Source organism: Carcharhinus amblyrhynchos, chromosome 20, assembly GCF_965287045.1.
Source record: "Carcharhinus amblyrhynchos chromosome 20, sCarAmb.v2.hapA, whole genome shotgun sequence".
NCBI lineage: Eukaryota > Metazoa > Chordata > Chondrichthyes > Carcharhiniformes > Carcharhinidae > Carcharhinus > Carcharhinus amblyrhynchos.
In genome coordinates this window covers 46,805,172-46,816,540 of record NC_137343.1, presented here as the reverse complement: position 1 = coordinate 46,816,540, position 11,369 = coordinate 46,805,172, and the positions used below count along the sequence as shown (strand labels likewise).

At 42.4% G+C, this 11,369-nt stretch overlaps 1 protein-coding gene across 3 annotated transcripts in view; it reads left to right on the top strand.

Annotated features, from left to right (window-relative positions):
* Positions 1-884: 884 nt before the first annotated feature.
* Positions 885-11,369, top strand: part of rab36 (RAB36, member RAS oncogene family) — a 34,538-nt gene continuing 24,053 nt past the window's right edge. The window contains exons 1-2 of one of the 3 annotated variants that reach the window (XM_080208524.1): positions 885-935; positions 1,155-1,263. In XM_080208524.1, coding sequence (XP_080064650.1) covers positions 1,198-1,263 — 66 coding nt within the window. In that variant the 5' untranslated portion in view covers positions 885-935; positions 1,155-1,197. Of the gene's footprint in view, positions 936-1,023; positions 1,264-2,616; positions 2,680-11,369 lie in introns of those variants that run through there. The other 2 variants (XM_080208523.1, XM_080208525.1) reach the window with 2 other exon arrangements.

Genomic DNA, 11,369 nt, shown 5'->3' with positions numbered 1-11,369 from the left:
GCACTCAGCTAAATCTCTGTTTACTGCAGCAGGACCAGAAAATCCTGCTGGTGTGAGCAACTGGAAAATTCCGCTCTGTATCTTCCTCAACGCATCTACATTCTCAGAAAACTAAGGAAATTTGGCATGTCAACTACAACTTTGCAGATGCACCATTAAAAAAAAATTCTTTCTGGTTGTATCACAGCTTGATATGGTTCCTGCTCTGTCCAAGACCGCAAGGAACTACAAAGAGTCATGAATGTAGCCTAATCCATCACGCAAACCAGCCTCCCATCTATTAAATCGATCTACACTTCCCGCTGCCTTGGCAAAGCAGCCAGCATAATTAAGGATCCCATGCACCCCACACATTCTCTCTTCCACCTTCTTCCTTCAGGAAAAAGATGCAAAAGTCTGAGGTCACGTACCAACTGATTCAAGAACAGCTGCTTCCCTGCTGCTGTCAGACTTTTGAATGGACTTACCTTGCATTAAGCTGATCTTTCTCTACACTCTAGCTATGACTGTAACACTATATTCTGCACTTCTGTATTTCCTTCCCTATGAAGGATATACTTTGTATAGCGCACAAGAAACAATACTTTTGTTTGTATGTTAATACATGTGACAATAATAAATCAAATCAAGTCAAATTCAGAGCATCAGTCACCAGTGTAACCTGTCTACAGAGACCATGGTAGGCCGCCACTCAGTTTGACTCTCCCAAAAATTCTGAAGCTGATCATCTTACTTCATCTGAATACAATGCAGAGCTGCAAAGTCCTGAATGGGAGAAGCTGGAAGTTTGAGGTCATTCCAGTGAAGGATTTTGAAAGGGTTAAAAGAAAAAGTCAATTTCTTGAAACAAGCCCCTCCTCTCCTGACGTCAGTATTGGAAGTGAGAGACGCTTGTTGCTGTAGAAACAGCCAACAGGCGGCTGGGCTGGGAGCTGGTAAGTTCAGTGCTGATGTTTGCGTCCAGTGACTTTTTTTTACTTAATGCCCTGGATCAGGACAAAGTGAAAAGGTGTCACTGCCTCAGCTCCCCTCTCCCCACTCCAGGAGTTGCTGTGATAATGCTCATGATAATGCCCAGCTTTCTCTGAGTGCTGCAGCTGGGCTGGACCGTTTGGTTGCTTTGCTCTTCACGTTTCCCGTTTGATCTCATGCAGAAAATAATCGGAAGAATTTCACCCGGAGACGGGGGGGGGGAAGATGAATAACGGTTTCCTGCACGCCCCGCCTGTCAGCAGGGACCGAGTCATCTCCAGATTTCCCAAGGTCACGGTTTGCCTTTGATACTTTTCATGTTCTCTCTCTCTCTCTCTCTCTCGGCAATGCTGCAGTTTATCTGGTGCGAGGCATGGCGTGTTTCTCTGGCCGAGGATCCGGGTTGTTGTGGGCTGGAACATAAATGTTGTACTGAGGGTTGTTAACACTGGCAGCACCAGGAGTAACTACAAGCTCAGTGCCAACCTTCAGGACGCTTCAGTCATGGAAGATAGCTGAAAGATGAATGGGAAAGATGCAGTTGTACTTTTTTAGGGCTGAGGGGAGGAGGAACTGACTTTATTTCGATTGAAGGCTCAGTAGCAAGTCTGGAGTTAGTAGCTTGATCCCGCTTCCTAACTCTTTGACATTCTAAAGTTTATTAGTCACAAGTAGGCTTACGTTCACACTGGAATGAAGTTACTGTGAAAATCCCCCAGTCGCCACACTCGGGCACCTGTTCGGATATACTGAGGGAGAATTTGACATGGCCAATGCACCTAACCTGCACAGGAAACCAGAGCACCCGAAGGAAATCCACACAGACACAGGGAGAATGTGCAAACTCCACACAGACACAGGGAGAACGTGCAAACTCCACACAGACAGTGACCCCAATCATGTAAGTCGAACCCAGGTCCCTGGCTAACTACTGTGCCACTGGTCCGCCCCATTCCTCTCATTCCAAAACAGTTAACGCCGGCAATGACAAAACTGAGTGGAGAGAGGGAGGTGGCGTCACTTGGTTCTGACCACATCAGATGTAACATTTCATTACCAATGAAACTTGGTCCCCATTGGTTTGCCTTGAATCTTTGAAAAATAGAAATTGAGCTCCAAATATCTGTTTTTTGAAACAGAAATTTGTTTTATTTTAACTTTGCTGATAGTTGTTGGTCCCAGAGAGATCCTGGGATGCTTCCTGTTGTTTGTATCGGTCAGGAAGCAATTGTATTGTTAGATAATACTAAGGGGTTTCTTTGACACTATCCGTAACTTCTACCACCTAGAAGGACAGGAACGTCAGATGCTTGGAAACACTGCTCTCCAAACACATTCCCCTCCAAATTACACACCATCCTAACTTGGAAATAAGTTGTGGTTCCATCATTATTGCAGGGTCAAAATCCCAGAACTGCAGTACGAACAGCACTTTGGGTGTTCGTGCACCAGATGGGCTAGCAGCAGTTCAAGAAGACAGTTCACCACCGCCTTCTTGAGGGCAATTAAAGATGGACAATAAGTTGCCAGTCTAATTATCACCCACTTCTTGTGGAATAATTTTTAAAAAGCGATACATAGAATTTCCATGCTTGTCAAATGGCAGTTGCAAACATCAATTCAACATATTTTCCTTGTTTTCTCAGTTGGTACCTGAAGGGCCTTTCTCAGCCAGTGTGATTTTGAAGGGAGTCAAAGGTTATGGAGGTAGGAAAGTCGAGAAAGACAATGATCAGATCAACCATGATCTTACTGAATGTTGGAACAGAGTTGAGAGGTCAAATGTCTACTCCTGCTCCAGGTCTTATGCCATGGGTGGTACAAGTTCCCAATGAAAGTTGTTGTTTTCTGATCCGTTAACATCTTTAAAGGGAGCTAATCAATATCAGCTAATAAAGAGAATTGAAGGTTATGGATATTAATAGTATTGTTTGATTTAACCTCAGGGGGTAAGGAAAAGAGTTTGATGTTCCACAAAGTACATGTGTTGCAGGAACGCACAATAATCACACCTGGACTCCAAATGGAGAGGGTTTAATGGATTCAGTGGCCTCTTCTCACTGCTTACAGTGAGAGACATTAAATGTTAGTAAAGTGTTGGCTTTTTAAAAATTCATTTGTGGGATGTGGGCATTGTTGGCTAGGCCAGCATTTATTGCCCATCCCTAGTTGCCCTTGAGAAGGTAGTGATGAACTGCCTTCTCGAAGCGCTGCAGTTCCTGAGGTGTAGGTACCCCCAAGTGCTGGTAGGGAGGAAGTTTCAGAATTTTGAGCCCGTGACAGTGAAGAATCGGCAATATAGTTTTCAAGTCAGGATGGTGTATGACTTAGAGGGGACTTGGACATGGTGGTGTTCTCGAGCAACTCTCCCTTGTCGTTCTACATGGTAATGGGTGTGGATTTGGAGTCTTGGTGAATTCTTGCAGTGCATATTGTAGATGGTACAGACGGCTACCATTGTGTCAGTGGTGGAGGGAAGGAATATTTAAGAAGGTGGATACGATGTCAGTAAAACAGGGTGCTTTGTCCTGGATAGTGTCAAGCTTCTCGAATGTTATTGTTGCTGTGCTCATCTAGGCAGGGGAGAGTATTTCATTACACTCCGACTTGTGCCTTGCAGATGGTGGACAGGCTTTGGGGAGTCAGGAAGTGAGTTAATCTCCACAGAACTCCTAGCCTCCAGTCTACTCTTGTTGCCAAATATTTCTAAGACTAGTCCAGTTCAGATTCAGTTCGTGGTAACCGCTCCACCACTCCCCCGGGATGTTGATAGTGGCGATTCAGCAATGGTAGTGCCATTGCATATCAGAGATGGTTAAATTCTCTTGTCGGAGATGCTCATTACCTGGCACTTCTGTGACGTGAATATTACCGACCACTTGTCAGATCAAGCCTAAATGTTGCCCAGGCCTTGCTGCTAATGCCCAGGGACTGCGTCAGTACCTGAGGAGTTGCAAAGAGTGCTGAACATTGTGTGATCATCTGCAAGCATCCCCACTTCTGACCTTATGATGCAAGGAAAATCATTGATGAAGCAGCTGAAGATGGTTGGGCCTAGGATATTACCTTAAGGAACTCCTGCAGTAATATCCTGGACTAACCTCCATAACATCTTATTTTATTGTAGGTATGACACCAACCAGTAGAGTTTTCCTCTCCAAATTCCCATTCACTTTAGTTTTGCTTGGTCTTCTTGATGTCACACACAGTAAATGCTGCCTTGATGTCAAGGGAAGTCGCTCTCACTTCACCTCTTGAGTTAATCTCCTTTGCCCATGGAACAAGGCTGTAATAAGGATAGGAGCTGAATGGCCCTGGCAGAACCCAAACTGAGCATCAGTGCGCAGGTTATTGCTGGGTAACTGCCACTAGTTGGCACAGTCAATGACCCCTTCCACCCATTCGTTGATGATTAAAAGTAGATTGGTAATTGGCTGGATTGGAAAATTATCAAACTAGTTTGACTCTCCTTTCCCCATAAGCTGTATTTTTATTTCCTGTTAAAGTATGTATCTAATTCACTTTTGAAAGTCATCCTCAAATCTACTTCCGATATCACTTCTGCCTATGCAAAGAAACAGAGGTCAGTGACCCTTCATCAGAACTATGCACAATGAAGACCTGAGACATTGATTGTGTTTCTCTCGCCACAGTTGCTGCAAGGTTTGCTGAGCATTTCCAGCATTTTCTGTTTATATTTCAAATTTCCAAAATCTGCAGTTCTTTGCTCAGCAATATATACGCCATGCTGTGTGTGGTTAGAAAAAAAAAGTGTAATTTTTTTGTTAACAAAACCCACTTGTGTGGATAGAAATAGCACATACTTGCAGGAGAATTGTGCTAATTTACTGGAAGATTTTGCCATTTTTAAACTTGGAAGTGAAACTGGAGTTTTGTGTAATTATTAGTGCATGATTTTCTCATTTGTACATTGCAGTGTTGTTTGCAGTGCTTGTGAGGTTCAAGTCTTTTGGATGTTGCTGTTCGGACATTGCATAGGGCCATGTTCAAACAAGTGGGGCTGGTTCCATAATATGAACAACCAAGTTGTGTGTAATTGTCTGATAAAGCCGTGGTTGAAAAGTGTATCATACTGAAACCTGAGCTTTCGGTGGGCTTTGTAAATAAAGGTGTGGAGTAGAAAAGCCAAGACACTAAATCTGTATGAAACAGTTGAACCCCACTTTGACAATGGTTACCAATTCTGGGCACACAAAAGGTGCAGGGAGGGAATAAGGGGCCCAGAAATAGGAGAAGCATCAAGGCCCTTGATTTCTCTTCCTGGCCCTGGGTGCAGCCAAATCTCAGCCTGGAAGGCGCTGTACAGGTGCGCACCTGTTAAAGACATCTACAGGTGTGGGGCATTAAAAAAACTGGCCTCACAGAGCAGCAAATTTTTTTTAAAAACTTTGGTACCAAGATTTTTATTATTTATTGTCTGTTCACAATCAGTGACTTTAAGAGAATGCAGTCGTTTCATGATTCTTGATGGATATAGTCAGCTTCACAGTACAATTGAATACTCAGAACAAATTAGTTCCTCTTAGTTATATCATCATAGAAGCCAAGAACATTTCTGCAGTGTATGTGGTGCATTGATATGTGAATTCCACTTCAGGATGAATAGCCAGTAGATCATTATGACATCCTCTGCTCCATTTCATTTTGATATCTGAATGAAACAGAAACCATTTATATTAAGCCTGCAGAAAAATTACTCATTGTTCCCCAGGGACCACAAATTCAATTATCCTTGCAGAACCAAACTATCCTGGTGGATACAAATATCTTATCAGCAAGCTACTCGTTTAGGCAGTTCAGGGATGATTTCTGTCATACCACTGCCTGCTTCCAGCTGTAAATGGGAAGATAGTGGAATGAAAATTGTTGCGGGGGTGGGTAAAGTTCACTGACCTACATCCGTTACCAATCTTCTCACATAATTTGATTTATATAGGTGGTCAGATTGCTGTTGGAAACTGTAGATTGACTAATCAAAATATTTAACCTTGGGTCCACTGCTGTTGTCACGACTTGATGTGGAGATGCTTGCGTTGGACTGAGGTAAACACAGTAAGAAGTCTCACAACACCAGGTTAAAGTCCAACAGGTTTATTTGAGACTTCTTACTGTTGTCACAACTCCCAATGCCAATCAGCACAACCTTTCCTGCAGCCTGAACCTACCAACATACTAGAGATGGTGCAAATCGGGTGCTGGGGGGGCTGGTTCTTTAGAGTTTTCTTAAGGTACCATGAAATAATCTCGCTGCTGGTGTGTGTGTGTGTGTGTGTGTGTGTGCGCTCATGAAGCTCTGATACTTTATTTAACTCAGTCTTGGTCTTTTAGGTACTGCTGTAGCATTGTTAGGTTTCCTGATCTGCCAGATAATGAGTTACCTATGAGCACTAGCAGCTCATCTTTTCAATTTAAATAGGGCAAGCCCACCAACATCAGTTGGACCTCTTGCTGATTGCGAGTGAGGTGTGGTAAGTGTTGTGACCACAGGGGATCATCAGTAGATCTACCTGTGGGCTTTATGGAGTATGAGCTGCCTCATTGAGTGAGCGGAGGCTTGTCCAATGGGGAGTAGCCAGCAGGGGCTAGAGGCCTGTAACTTTACCTGGACAGGAAGTGTAAGTCCCAAGGTGAAGACTACCTGACCATGAGCCATGGACTTGCCTTTATTTGTGTACAATAAAGGCTGTTGGTGGTGGGGAGCTAAAGTTTGACTGAATTCCTACGATAGGGCTGGTTGGGTTAGAGTGTTGTGTAATGGCATCAGTTTTGATGTTTGTTTGTTGCCTGTACAAGCTGAGGTAGTTCTTTGGGCCTGCCTCTTCTGCCTATCCTATTGTGATACAATGAGAAGATATCACTGCTTGAGAAAACAATGTGTGGAGACCCATGATTAGCCCCGATTAAGAGAGAATGTGAAGCAAGCCCACCACCTGTCCAGTCACTCCATGCCAATATCAGCCCCCTTCTGTCTCATATTAACACGATAGTTATTGAACACTTTTGTCACAGTTACAAGAACACCCTTGAGGTTAGAATCAAACAAAGCAAATTTTTACTTTGCATCAATCTGATTTCTAAAGTCATAATTTAAAAAAAAAATCAAGCACTGAAATATTCCCCATTTGGAATAGGGGGCCAATTATTCCATTAAATCATATGTCAACATCTGCCTTTAGTTGTGGCCGAGACGTCGATGACTTGAAAAAGTTCCCAGTGTTCCAGGTCAAGGTTAATTTCAGTGCAAGTTAAATTTTAAGTGAATGTGATCAATGTGAAAATGATCACTTCTCAAGATTCACATGAGGAGTCTCTCCCTACTTCTAGTTATATTTTTATCTAACTGCCTCAGTAAGTTCTCATTCTTTTATAATAATTCCATGCACCACTTTATTTATTTACCTATAACAAAGATCATAACTACATATTTTACTGCAACATCCACTTAAATCCCTGCCAATTATACAATAGGCACACATCTGAGATTTAAAGGAGCTAAATTGGAAAGCCCTGAATACAAGCACAAGGATTGCGATATGCATCTTTGTACTGAAGTTTGATTTCTGCTTGCAGCCACTGGTAACCATTCTGTTTTTTTTAATTTCAAAAATATACTTTTTTCATAAAAAACCCTCAAATAGACAATTGCAAAACAACAGATCCAAAAATTACAAACAGTGCCCAAAAAAAATCATTCTTCCTGTACAATACTATGCTTATTTACACAACATTACATTCATTACGTTTCATTATTTAAAACTATATATGCGCTTTAGACTTTGCTGTGTGCTGTTATTTTTCAGTTTCACACACAGTTATGCAGGCCGAGGGTATTCTGCAGCTCCCGGACCCTCGGTCTGCATCGGTTGAAAGGCTTCACAGTGTGGCCTTTGCCCATTGTGCCTTTGCAGTGGCTACTCCAAGCTTGAGCGTGCCCCTCAGCACATAATCCTGGACCTTGGAATATGCCAATCTGCAACACTTGGTGGGGGACAATTCTTTCAGTTGGAAGATCAGCAAGTTTCAGGCGTCCTTCACCGAGTTGATGACCCTCCAGCAGCAGTTGATATTTGTCTTGGTGTGCGTCCCCAGAAACAGCCCATCTTGCACCCCTTAGCAGGGTATTCAAACTCGATACTGGTTAACAACCTGCCAGCTTAAAGCTAGCCTTCCTCTCTTAATACAGAGTTTCAGTGCAGCTGAAGCAGCTTCTCGGCCTTTTGGCTAAGATCAAGTGTGGTATGGACATGCTGTGCTTGATTGAAATCATTAGGTTACGTTTTTAGCTTCATTTGAAGCAATTTTTAAAAGCGGCATCTCGGTCTTTTGGCTAAGATGCAAATGAAATCAAGCCTTGGAAGAGGAGCTATGCCTATTCCAATCAGCTTGGATCATGTAGATCAAGCCCAAGACAGGAGATGAAAGCCCTGTCTTGTCAGCTTGGATCGGGAATGTTTCAACTTGTTGAGATTCTGAATTGGACTTGATTTGGTTGAATTGGAATTTTTTAAAAATCTTCACAAAAAAAGCAGGTGCTGGGAGTCAGTTGTGAGCTGAATGACCTGGGAATGGCTGGACAGATGAGCAAGTGTAAACCTGGGATTTCTGAAGCTGCACTGGGTGAGTTGGTGGAGGAGGGGGAGAGAGGTGTAGTCTCCACAATGGGCTAGGAGGACCTTCAAAAACACAGTGAAAGGGCAGTGGGAACAAATAGCATTGAGGTCAATGCTAGGAGCTTAGCCCAACAATCTGGATGCAGTGTTGTAGAATGTTAGTAACCTCACACAAGTGTCAAAGAATGCATCTTCAAACGCCATATCCTATCAACTGCCTCAGCTAGTGCCCAATTCATTAAACACTCACTTTGAGAATTACACATATCATTCAGGACTCATAGCATGCATATATGCACCTCACCTTCATACGCTTATCACTATTGTAAGCTCTGTTTCCCGGCTTGCAGGTATGGCTAGCTAGTCAAACATGACTGCCACATCATCCAAATGTACTGTATAGCAATCACGGCTAGGATAAATAAAGGGAAGCTAGTGGATGTGGTGTATTTGGATTTTCAGAACGTATTCAGTAAGATTGTATTACAGGATTAAGTCACGTGAAATTGGGGGTAATTTATGGGGGAACAAATACACATGGATTGTCAATTATTTAACAGACAAAACAAAGAGCATTAATAAATGGGTAATTTTCAGGATGACAGGGTTTTACAATTCCAGTAGCATCAGGACCAGTGCTTGGACTTTAAATGTTTACAATCTATATCAATGACCTAGATGAGGAGACTATAATATATCCAAGTTTGCTGATAATACAAGATTAGATGGGAAAGTAAATTGTGAGTAGGATTCAAAGAGGCTGCAGGTTAAATGAATAAACAAGATGGAATATCCTGTGGGAGAAAATGAGGTTATTCGTTTTGGTAGGGAGAATGGAAAAGTAGAATGTTTTTTAAACTCGGTACGCTAGTAAACATTGGTATCATAGGTATCCTTATACACAAATCACTAAATTAGCATTTGGATACAGCAAACAATTAGGAAGGCAAATAGTATATTAGCCTTTCCTGTAAAGAGGTTGAAGTTTTAAAAGTCAAAAAGTCTTCCTTCAATTATACAGGGCTTCAGTGCACCCAGAGTACTGTGTACCATTTTGGTTTTCTCATCTAAGGAAGAATATCCTTGCTTTAGAGAGATACAAGATGGTTCCGGATAATGATTAAGATAGAATCATAAAATCCCTACAGTACAGAAGAAGGCTATTTAGCCCATCGAGCCTACACCAAAAGCAATCCTACACAGGCCCTTTTCCCCATTACCACACATATTTACCCTGCTAACCCCCCGATACTAAGTGTCAATTTAGCATGGCCAGTCAACCTAACCTGCATATCTTCATTCTAAAGTTATGAATCTTTGGAATTCTTCGCTCCAGAGGGCTGATGATAACTGAAGTCATACACCAGCTCCAGGAAAACTCCATTTCAAGCCCAAGGTTTCAATCCATGACCAAAGCAAATCATTCAGCAGTGGATAAATTCACTTTTCTTGAGAGCACAATCTTTTGAGTTGTCTATATTGATGAGAGACATGTAAGAATTGCCAAAGCAAACGTAGCCTTCAAAAAACTTCGAACATCAGTCGATAGCAGAGAAAAATAACTTGCAGTCTGTAGAACAATTGCCCTGCCGATTCTCCTCATGTAAGACTTGCAACATGTACCAGGAGCAGATGAAGAAGCCCAGATATTTTCACTCGAATTGCCTTCAGAAGCTTATGAATATTAGCTGGCAGGACAAAATAGCAGACACTGATGTGTTCACCTGAACTGACCTGCCAAACATCCACAACCAAGTCAGTCACGACTGAGTTGAGCAGAATGCCAAACACTTTCTTTCTAAGGCAAATCTTCAAGGGAGATCTTGAATCTGGGATGTGCCCAGATTCTTATGGCAGTCAAATGAAAGACTACTGAGACATTCTGAAGGAGTTTTTTAATCAACTTTGAGTCCCAGGAGAAATTTCCCAAACTTGCAACCAAATAAAATAAACTTTAGGGCCTTCATGAAAATAGCGCATCTATTTCACTGAGTTTGTCTTTCTTTTACCTTCCAAAGAACAACACAGCACGGGAAACAGGCCCTTCAGCCCAACGAGCCCGTGCCGCTGTTTTAACATTGAGTCCCCTCTCCACCCATGACCCTTGCCTATGCTTATGGCATTCCACATTGAGGGAAGACTAATTTAGGGACAATTTGTTACACTAATCAGCCTAAGAGCACATCTTTGGGTGTGGGAGGAAACCGGAGCACCCGGAGAAAACCCATGCAAGCATGGGGAGAATGTGCAAACTCCCGCAGACAAAGATGTGCTGGTTAGGTTGATTGGCCATGCTAAGAAATTGCCCCTTAGTGTCCAGGAATGTGTAGGTTAGAGGGATTAGTGGGTAAAATATGTAGGGTTATGTGGGTAGGGCCTGGGTAGGATTGTGTTCAGTGCAGACTTGATGGGCTGAAGGGCCGCTTTCTGCACTGTAGGGTTTTATGATTCTATTATGATTATGAATTTCTTCTCTCAAACAATAATTAATCTTTGGAATTCTCCCCAGAGTGCTGGAGAAAGTCTAAAAGACGTGCTGGTTAGGTGCGTTTGCCATGCTGAAATTCTCCCTCTGTGTATCTGAACAGGTGGTGATTAGGGGATTTTCACAGTAACTTCATTGTAGTGTTAATGTAAGCCTACTTGTGACAGTAAGAAATAAACTTGAAGCCTGGATCATTTAATATATTCAAAGTTGAGGTAGACAGACTTTTAATCTACAAGGGAGTCAAGTGATAAAGTAGCAGATTTCTGCAATCTGCAAGG